Source organism: Crocodylus porosus, unplaced genomic scaffold, assembly GCF_001723895.1.
Source record: "Crocodylus porosus isolate Cpor-Errol unplaced genomic scaffold, CroPor_comp1, whole genome shotgun sequence".
Taxonomy (NCBI): Eukaryota; Metazoa; Chordata; order Crocodylia; family Crocodylidae; genus Crocodylus; species Crocodylus porosus.
In genome coordinates this window covers 9,166,978-9,183,385 of record NW_017728936.1, presented here as the reverse complement: position 1 = coordinate 9,183,385, position 16,408 = coordinate 9,166,978, and the positions used below count along the sequence as shown (strand labels likewise).

Here is a 16,408-nt window from a genome sequence, read left to right as displayed (position 1 = left end):
CTCCTCCTCTTCCTCCTTTCGGGCTAAGACATATACTTGGAGATGTGGGGGAAGGAGGGGAGTCTTTCACCAACATAACCGTGCAGACACATTCAACAAAGACAAAGTGGCTTACCTCTTTGTGACTTATCTCTGTGCAAATCACTTTTTGCCCTTGTGCAGCATATACACACTGGAGGTTTAAGCCAGAGCATCTGCATCAATGCAGAAACCAAGCCAAGCCCAGGACTAAATTCTCATTTACACTAAGGCATTTGGTTATGCCACCGCAAGCAGCATAAAACGCTCCTAGGAATAAGCGAGTACTGGAGGCAGTCTGTGTATCATGGCCCACCTTTTCCCCCTTTCTCCCCTGTGCTTTCCGGTAAGAGTCCCCTGATGGCTCTGCATCTCTTGCTCTTAGCTAACTTCGTCTGGATGGATGGAGGGGTTGCATCTCAATGACGGCACCTTCAAGGAGCTGCTCTTGTCTTTCTTTTTTTCTCCCTTCCTGCTCAGAGAAAGTTGACTCTCAGAGCAGACAGCACAAATTATGGTGCTTTTCTTCCCCAAACAGCCTGTGGAATTGGGTAATAAACGGTTCCCAAACAAGAACAAAACAGACACGGAGAATGGAAATGTGCTCCATCTGCTCTGTTTTTTACGCCCTTTGTTGCCTTCTAATTGGAGAGGGCCCTGTTAGACTTCAGTTCAAAACAAGGGAATTCTTTTCTGTCTTTGCTTCTGGCTCCGTGGGAGGGTGAAATCTTCCTGGAGGATAATTTGTGGGTACATTTAACAGCTTCCCCCTCCTCGGCTAGCTGCACCACTGGCACAGGACCGCGGAGAGAGTTTTCTCTGTCGTTTTCTGGAGAATGATCCCGGCATAATTAATAACGTAATGTATTTAGCTATATAATTCTTCACGTTATGTAATATTAATCAGCTTTAATCCTTGCAAAGGAACAACAAATTCTTAATAATGAATTAAGAATTTCAGCCTGGCGCACAGTAAAAGCACAATGCAATGAAACTTTAATTGGTCTGGTATCATTTGCGTGAACCGGTGATGTCGGTTTTCCCTTTCCTTCACCCATGCAGTTAGTTCTCTTGACTTCAGGGGACCTAATCTCTCTTTACCGTCGAGTCAAATAGAGGAGAGGGTCGGGTTTACATCTCTACTAGAAATTATAGGGTTAAAGTAATAAACAGTGGAGGGCGGAGGAGAATCTGGAGGGAAGTGAGAGATGTTTTCAGATGAGAGCTGGCATGAGGGGGGCCGAGGCGGAGAGATGCAGAGGAGAAGGCTTTCGTGTCTTGAGTTTGTGAAGGGCCGTGGATGGTTTTCTGCTGGGACGTAGCAAAATGATACCATTCATTGGCCAAAAGCCTACGGCGCCCCCGATGCAGCTGGGAGCGGGTGGTACCGGCGCTCGCCCCACCAGGCCTCGTGGACCATTGTGCTGTCGCTGGCATTCAGTTGCTCTGCTGTCACTAATAAGCACTTCTTTTCAGTGGCTTGTCACTCGCATCATTTTCTTCTCCTCTAAGGCTTAAATTAGACATGAGAGTTGGTTGGCATCTCTCACCACACTCAGCCCCAAACAGGGGATGCATTGAGCAATAAAACAAGAATCGTTCCATCAGGAGAGGTAAAAAGTTAACACTGACAGCTCTTTCTGTGGCTTCTGCGTATCGATTTTGCATTTCTGATGGAAGTGATTTTTCACAGGGAGAAGGGCCATCATGTTTGCGCACAACATACAGAAGTGTCAGACTAAAATGGGGACGTTTGAGAGGGGTGTGTTTGGCCCTGGAGTAATTAGTTTCCTCCAAGGGAAGTACCAAGCCAGTTGGGATATATTTATATGTATAAGCTGTGTATATGTAGTTTAGAAAAGAAACCTTCAGTGGTTGAGTGGATGGGGACCAGAAGCCAGGACTCCTGGCTTCTAGTCCTGTCTGAGACTGACTCTGCCTAATCTTGAGAAAACTGCCTAGGGCATGGGCAAAATGATCAAACTGCAGCCAAGGCAGCCATCGAGCAGTAAGTGCCTGTCTGCTGGGTCTTGCCCTAGGGCGAACAAAAGCAGCTCATATGAGCTTGTACATGCTGCTCCCGTTTGGACCCGGGGAAAGACTCAGTTGTTTTAGTTATAAAGACCAGACCCTCCAGTCCTGGCTTTTCAACATGGCTGTGACACACCCATTACATGTGTATTGTACAACACTGCAGGCATGTTTTGCACATTTCCCATTTGCATGCAAGCGAGATAACTTGCAGCCTTTACATGCATGAAGAAAGGAGGCCGTAGATCCACTGGGCAGCATTTAACATGGCCAGGTGACTCTGCCCAAAAGTACACAGGCGGGTTTGAGTGTGGTGGCCTCACAAATGGAGCTGTAGATGAGAGTCTCACCTCGGGGTGATTAATGCAGCCGTGGAGTGTTTGTCGCACTGAAGTCATCCCAGGGCAGGCTGCTTCTCGAGAAAGATGGCTTGTTTACGAGCTGTTTTTATCCAGAGTCCTGTGGTTGTTTTTCTCCTTCAAAAAAATGTGGTGTCTAAGTTCTTATCAGAAGTGAAGAATACCTGTATGTTCAATTATACTGGAAATCTGATACAGGGGCTTTAAGTCAATTTGTGTTCTGCTGGAACAGTACAAGAAAGTGGTCAAAGGGATGGATATTTATAGCGCTATAGTTTTGAGAGAGACAGGAGAGGTTGCTGTGGAAACTGCAACTTCAGATTTGCCTTACTTTTGCGGCTTGCAAGGCTTTGGCAAAGGTGCGTTTCTTGGAGTTATCTTTTTATTATTATTATTATTATTGGCTCCTAGTTCACGGAGTCTATGAAAAGTGAAAGCCTGCAGCTGGATTTTTAAAAGGGCCGGACAATTTTAGGATGATTAATTACTGTGGTGGCTCTGAAGCAGGCTAATTAAATCTCATTGTTCAGGGCCTAGGAGCACCCCAGGAGTCTGTCCTCTGGATAGTACTACGCAATTGGTGTTACAGAGCTCGCCCTCCCCCTCCATCTTCCTCCCAACTATCAGGTATTGGCCATGTCTGGCAGTGGAGTACTGGACTGGAGCTATCAGTGGTTTATTTGAGATTGCATATGTGTCACAGCTCCCCTTAGCCAAAGGGTCGACTGTGCCTTAGAAACTGCCTTGGCAGGTCCGGTGGGCTGAGCCTGCACGCTCACTGTATGCCCAGCGGCCCCAGTGATGGGCACCCAGCCGAAGACAGTAGGCTCATCCATCTAGCGACGTGGCCCTTCTTTGTGCTTCCTCCTTTTTAGCCCAAGCAGCTCTTCTGGAACAGCGACTGTACCCGGCGCTGCCGCTGCTTCCGCCGCAACCTCATCCAGTGCGACCCGCGGCACTGCAAGTCGGACGAGGAGTGTGCCTTGCGCAATGGTGTCCGCGGCTGCTTCAGCACGAAGAGCTCCTATTGCATTGCAGCGGGTGGCGGCGTCTTCCGGACCTTTGACGGAGCCTTCCTCCGCTTCCCAGCCAACTGCGCCTTCGTCCTGTCCACCATCTGCCAGAAGCTGCCCGACTTCTCCTTCCAGCTCATCATCAACTTTGACAAGTGGTCGTCCCCCAACCTCACTGTCATCTCCCCAGTGTATTTCTACATCAACGAGGAGCAGATTCTCATCAGTGACCGGAACACTATCAAGGTAAAGTGCTGGGGTTTTTGGAGGGGAGGCAGAGGGGAGTGCCTGACCCCCCAGAGGCAGGGCCATGCTGGGATCATTCCAGGTGGAAAAAGCCAAGACAAAGAGTCTTGTGCCACTGCCCATGGTTGACCCATCTGAGCTCCTTCCCCGTGAGGTAGATTGGCCCTAGATAAAGCCCAAGTGGAGTTCAGAAAGTCTCCAGCTCCCTCCCCATCTCAGGTGATGAGAAGCTCTTCTCAGGGGTGGGTATGGTGGATGTGAATGTCGTTCTCTACCTAGTGAAGAAACGCAACCACGTAGGGGAGTGTTAAAGAGCCTATTCACAGGGTCTGTGTCCCACAGATCACCTTGAGGCTAATTTGAGTCCAGGTTTGGGTCCAACTGGTGTGTATCATTCGTGCTGTGGTAGCACTTCAGGCCAAGCCTTGCCCTGCATTATACTAGGTTCTGGGCAACCATGGAGCAAAAAGATGGTTCCTGTGTCAGAGACCTCACAATCTAAACAGCAGTGAAATTGCCTGGTTTTACAAGGGAAATGGCCTCCTTTTAGTTTCATTTTGGAGGCCCAAAAAACACCAAAGATAGCAGGAAAAAGGAAGAATGGGAGGGGGGGATAATCATGGCGTTTCCCAGCCTCCCTCACAAAGCTGGCCGTGGCAACACACAGAGATGATGCAGCGCATCTTTGTTGGGCCATGTCCCTACTGGGCACAATCTGCCCCAAAGGTGCAGAGAGGTGAGCAGCTCCTGCACTGTCTCTTTCCTCGACTAGGTGAACGGCACCCAGGTGAGCATCCCTTTTGTCACCGGGCTGTCAACTAAAATCTACAGCATGGAGGGTTTCCTGGTGATTGACTCCAGCCCCGACATCCAGATCCACTACAACGGCTACAACGTCATCAAAATCAGCATCAGCGAGCGGCTGCAGAACAAAGTGTGCGGCTTGTGCGGCAACTTCAACGGGGACCGGACAGACGACTATGTCACCCTGCGAGGGAAGCCGGTGGTCAGCAGTGTAGTGCTGGCTCAGAGCTGGAAAACCAATGGCATGCAGAAGAGGTGAGCGTGAATCTGAGTGCACAGACCCAGTTGAGGCCTTGTTCTGGCTCCAACTGAGTCAGTGAGAGCTTTGCCATATATCAGCTGGAGTTCAAGGTGTGCAGGGAATAGTTTGGATTTCCAAAGGGTCCCTCTGCCCTATTATCTGGCACCTGACACGGTGTTCCCTATATCCACAGTTAATAGCTGGCACAAGCACTTATCTTTTAGATGGCTGAGTATGTAGGAGCAACTCAGAGTTAGCCTAAAGGAATTAGGCATTTAACTCTCACTGAATTCCAATCAGAGTTGGCCACCAAACTCCCTTAAGTCCCTTTAAGAATCCAAGCTCAAGAGGCGAGGATGGGGTTTTTAAAATGGCAGACCCATTGCTCGAGTCAGCCAGTGTGTTTGTTTGAATGTCCCACTTAGAAGCGAATTTGAGGATGCAAGTAATGAAGATGCCAGCCGCATGCACGTGACGTGCCTTTTAAGGCACATGATTAGCAGCGAATCAGTCTTTTGGAGGTGGGGATGGGTCAAGGAATATACGTGTCAGTCTCTGGGTGAAGCAGGGCTTGAGGGGTCCCCACAGTCCTTGTTATTGGCTTTCTGCACAGAGGAAATTTCATCTTAGATCCATAAGATACAATGGAAGGAGAAAAGCAGCCAGGAAATCAGTGGAGAGCCTGACAATTACTCAGGACGTGATAAGGCAGAAACCTGAGCATTGTCCTCACGTCGAGCTGTTTGTGGCTTCACCACAAACCTGGGCTCACGGCCCAGCATGTCATCCCACTGATCTCGCTGATGTCCTCTTTAATCCCTTCCCCACAGCTGCAATGAGCTGCAGTACTCGCAGTACGCTGCAGCTTGCGACAACGTGCAGATCCAGAAGCTGCAGAGTGACAGCTACTGCCTCAAGCTGACGGACATGAAGGGCTTCTTCCAGCCCTGCTATGGGCTGCTGGACCCTCTGCCTTTCTACGAGTCGTGTTTCCTCGACGGCTGCTACAACCAGAAGAAGTACCAGCTCTGTGGCTCCCTAATTGCCTACGGGGAGGCCTGCCGTTCCTTTGGGATCCTTGGCACTGAGTGGATCGAAAAGGAGAATTGCTGTAAGAGAGCTAGGCTAACCTTCTTCTGTGCCTTGGGATTTGCTGCCTAGTACTTAGCAGTTCCATTCCTCCGCTGTATCCAGCTTCACAATGGGTGTTATGTGGGGTAGGCCAAGATTGAATTAGTTATTTGTTAATATTAGCCCATATCGTGATGGACTTCCTTTCTCTGGAATCAGCCCTTTACTAGGTAAGGCCTTTTTGAGCAGTGCTGCTAACTAGTCATGTGAAGGACACTAGTCAGGCCCCAAGAAGTCATGAGATGGGCTGAAAAATCATGAGGCTGAACAACAAAACAAAATGCTCTGACTTTAAGACAGTGGGTCCCTTTGCTCTGTGCTCCCAAGGATGTAAGGTGCACTTGCTTCAGGTGTCCCAGAATTTTTTCTGCAGCCATGAAAGCAAGAAACTACCTTATAAACAATAAAGCTAAGGTGTTCATGGTTTTCCAGACCCCAAGAGCTGGGGCTCTAAGTGAATCATCCAATATCACCAGAATTGGGGGGCTGGACCCAGTGATCTGTAAGATCCCTTCTAGCGCCTAACAACTATTAAACTATGAATTGTTGCAAAATCACCAAAACTGGCACTGCCCTGAAGGTCTAGTGCGTGATAAAGAACGGCCCAGGTACTGGTCTGTAAATCATGCTGCTGTTCTTGTCTCTCTTCTCCTTTTTAGCAGGAGTGGTTGAAGACCCCTGTGTGGGAGCCGACTGTCCCAACAGGAGCTGCGAGATGGACAATGGCGGGGAACTGTGTGGTTGCATTGAGCCTCCACCCTACGGAAACAGTGAGTGACCATGATAACAGCATCTCTCGCCATGCCACAGTTCAGGAGGTTAAGTGGGAAGGCCGGCTTCTGGGGCTCATGAACTCAACTGAGATAGAAAACAAACTCAACTGAGCCTTTCATGTCTACATGTAATTCAAATGAGACTGCTACTTCAGCAACCCATTTCCACTCAGGCCCACCTCTGAGACTGCACACCAGAGGGGAAAAACGCTTAGGTGGGGAAGGTGCCAAAAGACTTGTCTGTCAAGGCCTTTGGGGTCTAATCATGGCTCTGGCACTGGCTTGCTGTGCAACTTCAGGGAAGTTGCACCCTATGCCTCATGTTTCCTATCTGAAGAGCAAGGCTAAAGCTTCTTCAGAGGGTGCAGTGGAAATGAGTCCTCCCATGTTTGTAAAGCACAGCAAGATCTTCAAAAGGATGCTGTTCCACAAGAGGAAAGCGCGGCCAGATTAATCTGTAGCTCCCAATGTCTCCGACTTCATCTCAGTTATAGTCCCACAGGTGCAAACAAAGACATTCTTTAGGTATATGAAACCAACTGAAAATAGAGAAGCCCTTGAAATCATAGATACATTGTTCAGCCAGCCTACACTAAGAGAGAGCTCCTACCCTCTGTAGGCTTTCATCTCTTCATCATGGAAATCCGCTGGTGTAAAGTGGTGTAGTAATAGAGACCTCAGGGTTTAGGTGAATTCATGCCAGCTGAGGATCCGACCTCAGAATCAAACAGACCTACTAATTTATCTAGTCCATCCTCCCAGGGGCTGACACAGGAGCACTTCCCAAGGTATACTTTTGCCTGGCCTTGTCTTTGGCTTGCCAGGAGCCCCAGGGCCTCACGTCATTTCCATACAAATGTGCATACATTTTTTAAAAAAAAATCAAAAATCAATTTTGCACGGTCCTCTCCTCCGCGATCAATGAATATAAATTGCTTGTCAGCTAGGCTCGCTGGCAATGAAAGCCTCCTCGGCATCGCTCCTCAGTGACAAGATGCAGAATGAGGAGGGAGTAGTTATCTCAGGGAAGAGGGTTCCCAGGCATTTGATGTGAGGACTTTGTGAGAGCTACATTTGACTTTTCTTCTGCCCTGTGGATGAGCCCCCCTCCCAGCCCGGAGTCTTATAATGGCACAAGACATGCAACATGCGATCAGTCTAATTTAAGAGTGAATGCAAGACAAGAGAGCAAAGAGTCGATGAGAGAAGGTTCCAGTCCTCAGCTGAAAGCAGCCTTCCCAAAGGGCAATGCTGTGAAAGTAGAGGTGGGGGGTGATCCAAAGCCTCCCTGGATTGGCTTCTAGGAAAAAATATTGCTCTCCAAAGCCACCCATGCCAGCGTTGGGCACCAAGCAGTGCTGTACCCTTCTCCCACAGATATTAGATGTATAGAAGCAATGTCCAAAGTTCTTCCTAGTAATACCTTTTGGGCCCTCTGATATGGGGACCTCACAACATGTGACAGATGTTACTGTATAAATGAAATATTATCTCCATTTTAGACATAGAAGGAAACGGAGGCCCAAAGCATTTAAGTCACCCAATACACCTCCAGTACAACTGAACAAAAAGATCCCAAGAGTCCTGACAGCGCAGCTCCACAATTTACTTACATCTCCATCCTTTCCCGAGAGCCAAGGAGAAAGACAGCTCAAGCTGCTGAGGGGCCAAGAACCTTTAGGAAGCATTAGCAAATGCTCTCATTGTGCCGTCGCCAGCCTGGCTGGAGCAACGATGCAGAAGAGCAGCCTGCTCATAGGCACGTCAACAGGGACTTGGACCCGTGGAGTATATAGATGAGGCCACATACTGGGTGTGTTCACAGCAGCTCTGTTGTGGCTTCACACCAGTGGAGCCAGTAATATATGCAGACGCACACTCCAGTGCACCAGGCATTTCCATCTTAATGAAGTTACACATAATCTGACTTGCTCAGTTTTGTACAAATAATGAAAGCTTTGCGGCAGCATAAATAACATTCCCTTAAAAAAATGACTCCAGAAAGGAGCCTTAGGGGGAAAAGAGTCTGGGTTGGGTACCAGCAGGTGTCTGGGGAGGCCTGGTTTCTGGTTTCCATTTCTCTGACTCACCGGGTGATGCTGTGCAAGCCGCTTCCCTCCCTTCTGCCTGAGTTTCTTCCTCTATAATACGAAGTGTATTACATAGCTTATAAACTCTTTGGGGGCAAGGACTCTACAGGACAGGAGGGGCAGGGGGAAGTGAGAACAGGAGTTGTCCTGGCCCATGATAGCAGCTGAAACATAAATGAAAAATCTGCAACTTGGTTGAACATAGATAGACCTTTTCATTATAAAAGATATCAAAGTGCTTGCACTCTACAGACACAAGTGACAGGCAGCCACCTCTGGGTAGCAGGTGGTAGCCAAATTTAGATGCAGAGGACCCCGGTGAAGACCTCATTACCATTACGAAAACTAGTTTCTACCAGAGCCCAGCATCCAGGGACTAGCAAATGCTGTGGGAGTTGGTCTAACTGCCTTGGAAAGATGGCGTGTCTGAGTCATGCCTGGCAAGATTTGGACCACTGTTTTTAGAGAATCGCATCTAAACTATCATTTCTCTAAATTGCCTGTCACTGTGGTGCCAGAGCACTAATTCATCTGGCGCTTAGACCACAGAGTCATCTCCTCAAGTGCTGTTACTCTTCCTTTGGTGGCAAGTCTTTCGCCCCAATGTACGCAGGGGAGATGGTACCTCCTTCTTCACTCTGAAGCTTGTCGTTTGAGTTGCTTTGTCTGAGCCAGCACCCCACAGCAAGCTGCAATGGGAAGTGTCAATGCATGGCACCTTCGAGGCAGAGGCTCGCACAGCCAATGCAAAAGCGGCATGCCAGAAGAACTGAGGGCACGTGGGCACAGTCTGCACCCACAACATGAAGTGCAGGCCCAAATCTCAGCTCCTGTACTCTAGCCACCTCCTTTGCATGTGCAGTTCAGTGAGACGTGCAAAACAGCAGATGCAAATGGAGCCTACAAAACGGAGCTCAGCCTTCTGCACTTTGACCTCTTCTGTTCTTGTCTCCCCTAACAACTGTGGGTTTCATGGCTCATTTTGCATCCAGGTTTAAAATTCAGAAGGGCCTGAATTCTAGGACCACCGGGTACAGTAGAGAGGAAGGCCTGAGATGCACAATGGTCTCCAGGTCTGGATCTGAATGTGTCAAAGCTGGGAGGGTGGGTGGCCAGTGTTCTGGTGCTCTTCTTTATAAATCCTTTGCTGGTCATTTTTACCAGTTCTCTACTTCCTAATGCTCATGTCCACACAGGGTCTTCTCCTGGTTGGCCAGGCTTGACTTTTCAGCACTTTTTTTAAAACCACTCTTTTATTTCTCCTAGACTCCCATGACATCATTGATGCAGAAGTGACCTGCAAAGCCGCACAGATGGAGGTCTCCATATCAAAGTGCAAGCTCTTCCAGCTGGGCTTTGAGAGGGAAGGGGTGCGCATTAATGACCGCCACTGCCCAGGCATCGAAGGAGAAGACTTCATCTCCTTCCAGATCAACAACACCAAGGGGAACTGTGGAAACATTGTGCAGGTGAGAAGAGCTGTGCATGTGGAGGAGTGGGGAAGGCAGCCAGCATTTAATGGTGCATTGTTATAAAGTAAATGTTGCTGGAGTGATATGTGGAAACATACGCCCTGGAACCGAACCAAACAACACACAGGAGCATAAAAGAAATGAGTGTGAGAAACACACAGGCAGTCATTTTAGTGTCAGGTTTATTATTTGAACTCAGAAGTCACAATGACTGAATAATGCTTCAGTGCCTCATTAAATTATATTAAGGGTTGATCACACACTTTCTTTCCAGGGCATGGGGTATTTTTCTCTATCTGTGTGTTGTAAAAGGCAGCTCCAAACTTTTTTGTGTGCATGGCATGAGAGAACAGGATGATTGCTCTGGTGTCCCATGCAAATTCTAGACTGGGCACTTGTTCTCTGCCTAGTTACATCTCCTTTTAGTGCCACTGAGATGTGGCATTCTTGTGTGTTGTTAAACAGCCATTGTTTTGTATTCCAAAAGTGGATGCATTTTAGTGGAGGGTTACTGGTATCCTGAGGGCCCTCCATGATGAACGATGCTGTTATAAGTTTAAAAAGTATATTTTGTGCTCAAATTTATTTTCTGGAGAGGATGGATGAAAGCTGACTCTTTATTACTACTGCCCTGTGCACAGACTCCAGTAGGGAATCGTGGCCCTGTTGCATCAGGTGCTGCACAAATGTAAAATAAAAAGCTCTCCAGGCCTGCCAAGCAGTTTACAATCTGTCTGCAATTATTTAATACACAGTGACTTTGTTCTACTATTTTCAGGGGAGAGAAGTGGGATTGTAATGACTGCATTGACCCATTAATAGAAAAATAATGTCATCTTTTTTTCTTGGTCTCCTGCACAGTCCAATGGCACCCACATCATGTATAAAAATACTGTCTGGATTGAGAGTGCAAACAACACTGGAAACATAATCACCCGGGACCGAACCATCAATGTGGAGTTCTCATGCGCGTATGAGCTGGATATTAAAATTTCTTTGGATTCAGTCGTGAGGCCAATGCTTAGGTAAGAGTGGCTTTTGACTGCTTTGTATGTGCATGTCTGCGTGCGCATAGATCTAGTGCTGGTCCGAGAGCCCCTAAGACTGTCTTCGCTGTTTAGCCTGAGAACTTGGAGGTAACTTAACTCCTGCTAGTAGTTACACTACAGTGTGGGTAGGTCATTTCTGGAACTGCCTGTGCAGGGAATGTGGCTGATTCTCCATGACTAAAGGTTGGATTCTTTCCACCTTCTAAAAAATGTGTTCTAGCTTAACAATCAGGTATTGGCTTGATGCAACAATCACTGAGTGAAATTCCTGGGGGAAGGAGGACAGACTAGATGATCACAGTGGTCTTTAACATTTCTGAATGCTCAGAATAGGAAAAGCAGGGGTGGTGATAGCCTGGCAGCTTTCCTAGCATGTGGGGAAAACTTGTAGGGATTTCTACAGCCCATCTAGGCCTTGGCCTCCATTGGAAGACTGCCAGTGAATGCTATCAACATTGCCAGTTCTTGAACAGAGACCATCAAACCATGCTGTTGGCTGGTGACAGTCTCAGCCATTTCAGTCAAGCTGTATTCTGGATCCTGTTTTCTGCTCTGGGAACACCTGCCTTTCCCTGTATTCAGATGCTACTCTCCTTGCTGGTTTCTCATGAGCTTTGCTTCCCCCCTTCAGTGTGATCAACTTGACAGTCCCAACCCAAGAAGGCAGCTTCACAACCAAGATGGCCTTGTACAAGAACTCCTCCTACAAACACCCCTACCGCCAGGGTGAAGTGGTGCTAACCACCCGGGACGTGCTATATGTGGGGGTCTTCGTCGTTGGAGCAGATTCAAGCCACCTGATTCTAACGCTGAACAAGTGTTATGCAACCCCTTCTCGGGACAGCAACGACAAGCTGAGATACTTCATTATTGAAGGAGGGTAGGTGGCGTCTAACAAAGCCTTTCTCTGCCTTTCTTTTGCTACACAAGTTTGTTGGCTGGTGTAAAGCACTGAGGACAACAAGGTCCCTTCACACCAGCTAACAACCTGGCTCTTTGCACTTTAGGAATGTCATTTCCTTCCCAGCAGCGTGTGCCAGTGCCAGCATAGATGAATCACTGATTTGTGCTTCCGTAGCCATGCTTGCCATCCCCAGGGTGTCACAGTGAGGTGCATAATCTAAAAAAAAAAAAAAAAAGAAAAAAAAAATCACTAGAATTGTGGCTTTCGATGATTTTCAACTGGTGGCCCAGTGTCAACCCTCAGCATTTCTCATTATCATCACATGTTTAATTGCAAAAAGGGCAGGGCCCAGTGCAATGCATAGCCCACGTGCCGTGGTCAGTGTTCTGGTGCTACTGCTCCAGAGAGGAGCTGCATTTGGCTTTCTCTCACTGCCTGTAGTGATGTAGACTTTGAAGTCCATACTACCCCCTAAGTAAGCAGATGCACCGTGTTAGAGGATAGGTCCTGGGTGATTCAGTGTGGGAAGCAACTGTCAGGGTTTTAAGATTTTTGCCACCAACCCTGTGAGCTGTTGCTGCTAATAATAATAATGGGATTTTTTGCACTGATATAGCAATTGTCACCCAAGAGTAGCTGGGTACTTTACAGGGTGGCATTGTCCTCATGTCAGAGGTAGAAATGGTCATTCAAAGGTAGGAAGGCTTGAAAGTTCAAGGTTGTTCATAAATGAGCTCACAGAGCTGCTGTGGGGAAAAAAGGGGTCAACTCTCCCCCTCCCCCCCAAAAAAAGAACAGGTCCCAAATGTTTCAAGTTGAATATATAAATTCATCGCTTCCATCTACGTTAATCACCAGGATGAAGGGCAGGGCTTGGAAAGTGTCTCATTCAATAGCCAGTTCCATCTCTGACTCCTTGTGTGACCTTGGGCCACATCACATTACTTCTCAGTGCTTCAGGGGTGTTGCAAAGCAGAATTAATTTGTGTTGTAAACACCGAGATCCTTGGATGAAAGGGGCGATGATATTAATTCAAAGTTAACAACTTGACAGAACAATCAATAAGAATCAGTTTATTGCATCACTGCAGTAGCCAGCAAAAGTTGGGGGAAGGCTGGAATAAGACATGGACTCGAGCTGCCAAACTGGGGTTTGGATTCTGGCCGCTCTGCACCCAAGGAGGGTTCATAAGGGGGAGTTCATGCTCCTGTCATATAAACACCAAGGAACAGCTAGAGCAAAGGATTATTTAGTCTATAGATGTAACCACAAACTCCGCAGGATGGATAAAAGCTCACACCTGTGTCTGGACCCTGCTGAGCCTCTGCATTTCCTCCTAGTTGCCAAAATATTAAGGATAACACCATTGGGATTGAGGAAAACGGGGTGTCTCTGACCTGCCGTTTCCACGTCACCGTCTTCAAGTTCATTGGGGACTATGATGAAGTTCATCTCCACTGTGCTGTCTCGCTCTGTGACTCAGAAAAATACTCCTGCAAAATAGTAAGTAGGTGTGGGCTTAGCCTGCTCCTTTGCCCACAGCAGTGTCCGTGCACACAATCTTCCATTGCAACGTGGCAGCAAACCCGTTCTGTTCCACGGGGCTTATTACAAGGGCTTATCACTGTTTCTCCCCACTACTCCACAGTGCCAGGGCTACCCCAGTAGAAGGATGCTGAACGGCCTCCCAAAATGCTGCCCCCCTTTTGTAACCAGCAGAAGCAAGAGCGCTGGGGAAAGGGCTGAATTTATCTTTCATGGTGCTAATCACAAACCACTCGTTCAGTGGGAGTGCTGCAAGTGAGCTCAGTGGGAGCAGGATCGAATGCAGTGTTCGAGCAGATCCAAGACAGGCCCTTGGTACCCGCGGCCCCTTTGCAATAACCGTTTCTTGCCTTTTCCGTGCGTTCAGAACTGCCCTCAGAGTTCCAGGAGTGCTGCTGATTTTACCAAAGAGCCCAAGGAGCAGATCATCTCAGTGGGGCCCATCCGGAGAAAGCGTAAGTCTGCGCGGGGTTAGAGACGTGGAGGAGAACCTTACCCCCTCTCGGCTTCTGCGAGCCTGTCGAACAACATGCTCATCTTGAACACGTCTGTTTCCACCATTTCTGTGGTCTGCTTTGTGTGTGATCGGAGCACGTGGGAAAGCAACTGATTGGTTTCACTCTAGTCTGCCTCAGTTTTACTCTCTGGTTCTTAACACTAGCTTTCTCTGCCCCTGTATTGCTTTGTAGGGAGCCGCTTCCTCTCCTTTTCATAGTTCTCAAGAGATGCTTTTTCCATCTTTTGTGTCCACCCATTCTCCCTGTTATCCTACCTATATCTAAAGCATCTGCTGCTCTGGTTTAAATGTTTAATGGCAGCTCAGTAGCATTTTCTGGGCAGTTCAGGGCTTGGGAGTCCAGCTGGAGGCATTAACATCCTCATTGCTGGAAGCACTGAGCACTTGCTGCCCACATGGTGGTAATTTTTAGCGGGTGCTAAAAGCTCAGAGCTCATTTTCATTAGACCTCTTCTTAGTTCCCCATTCTCTTGCCTCTACTCATCTCCACTGCCCCATCACCTGCTGGCAGGAAGCTGATCTTCATGCAGTGATTTGGAGGTGTTTACCTGGCCCATGGCTAGCAGGGATTGCACTGGTTGCTCAGTTGTTTGTGAGACAGGGAGCAGAGCCTTATCAGTGCTTTTAGTAGCAGATCCTGAAAAATGCACAGCCAGGAGTTGTCTAAATCCATGCAGCGAGCAGGGCTTCCAGGAGGTAAAATGGTCCTTTCAAGAGATGAAGTGCTCTGCTGTCCTTTTCCATATGTTTCTGATGGAGTTTGGAAGGGTTTTCTCCCCACAGGGGCCTACTCGCTCTTGACTGCTTCCTTCTGTTTCAGGGTTAGACTGGTGTGAAGATAACGGAGGCTGTGAGCAGATCTGCACGAGCAGGGTGGATGGGCCCCTATGTAGCTGTGTAACAGGAACATTGCAAGAAGATGGCAAGAGCTGCAGAGGTGATTATGCAGAGGGGCACTGGGGGAGTGGCTGTGGTCAAGGCTGCAACCACATCCATGGCTTGCCCTATAGCTAAAAACTCAATCCCCATGAAAAGGTGGAGAATGAGCTTCCTATGTTTTAGCCAATATCCTCGTGGTTAGGCTGTCTTGAGCCAAAGGGGGCCTGAATTTATGCCTCTATGAGTTGTTAGCATACTGCGCTAACCACTGGGCTACAAGGTAGATAGGAGGAAGATGTTCTCTCCATCCCACCTCTTAAAGCTGAGCCACTGCATCCTGCAGTTAATAAGTACTAGTGGATGGGAAAGGAAGGGGCTAAACTAGAACTCATAAATTGCTGCTTCCTATTACAGTAGTTAAATGCTCACTAAGCCACACGTGCTAGTTGGTGTGGCTTCTCCTAGCCTGGCATTAACTGGCCGCCCAGGGGTCCACTTCAGAAGGAGGACTGGAGAGGTTACTGAGGAGTGTTTAACTTGTGGCCTATAAGACAGTCAGAGAGGCTCAGGTTTAAAACCAGCCTCCTCTGACACCTGTTCGTCGTCTCGTTTTGCTACCTACCACTGCGCATCTGCACTGCACATGGAACAGGACCATGGCTGGGGAAGGGGCACGTGGGTGTGTGCAGTGACACAGGGCCCTGCCCCTCGGTGCTTCAGTTAGGTGCAAAGCCAGCAGCGCTGAGCACCCCAGTTCTTGCTCTGAAGTTGATGGGCTCTCAGAGGCCCAGCACCTGTAAGAAATCAGGTCCTTGGAGGCTTTAGCTGGGGCCCAACAGTTTGAAAGCATTTACATGTGTCAGTCATCTCCCTTTTAACACCTGGCTGAGGGAGGGTGGCAGGCAACTTGTTGGATGAGGGATTCTAGTAGATGGGAACTGTAGTTACCCTCCAGCCAGGCCTACTGACCACAGGCGCTGGCTCTTCCCCAATTTGCAGCTCTGTTAAATAATCCAGCCTTTGCTTCTTTTGAACTGTGGGCTTATGATTTTTCAGCGTTGTCCTCTGTCTGTCTGTCGTTCTAGCCTCCAGCTCTTCCATTGAACCTCAAGCCTGGCTAATTCTTCTCGTCATAACCCAGCTATCATTATGGCGTTTTGTCTATAAATCAGACCCGACCTCATAATTAATTCAAGGCTTCTATTTAAAGTACTGTAATTTACTTACTCTAAATCCCTGTAGGATAAAAGCATGTCCCCCTAACTCTCAGCCTGTACATGAACAACAACAAAAGCTTTTAACCATTGCAGTGCTGAAGCCGGTTGCCTGTTAAAA

General features: G+C 48.1%; 1 protein-coding gene across 1 annotated transcript in view; it reads left to right on the top strand.

Annotated features, from left to right (window-relative positions):
* Window positions 1–16,408, top strand: part of TECTA (tectorin alpha) — a 47,337-nt gene extending 30,929 nt beyond the window's left edge. The window contains exons 13-23 of the mRNA XM_019546904.1: window positions 3,284–3,667; window positions 4,440–4,726; window positions 5,543–5,823; window positions 6,503–6,613; window positions 9,973–10,175; window positions 11,040–11,203; window positions 11,859–12,107; window positions 13,473–13,635; window positions 14,045–14,132; window positions 15,015–15,131; window positions 16,159–16,408. Of these exons, the coding sequence (XP_019402449.1) occupies window positions 3,284–3,667; window positions 4,440–4,726; window positions 5,543–5,823; window positions 6,503–6,613; window positions 9,973–10,175; window positions 11,040–11,203; window positions 11,859–12,107; window positions 13,473–13,635; window positions 14,045–14,132; window positions 15,015–15,131; window positions 16,159–16,259 (2,148 nt within the window). The 3' untranslated portion in view covers window positions 16,260–16,408. The remainder of the gene's footprint in view (window positions 1–3,283; window positions 3,668–4,439; window positions 4,727–5,542; window positions 5,824–6,502; window positions 6,614–9,972; window positions 10,176–11,039; window positions 11,204–11,858; window positions 12,108–13,472; window positions 13,636–14,044; window positions 14,133–15,014; window positions 15,132–16,158) is intronic.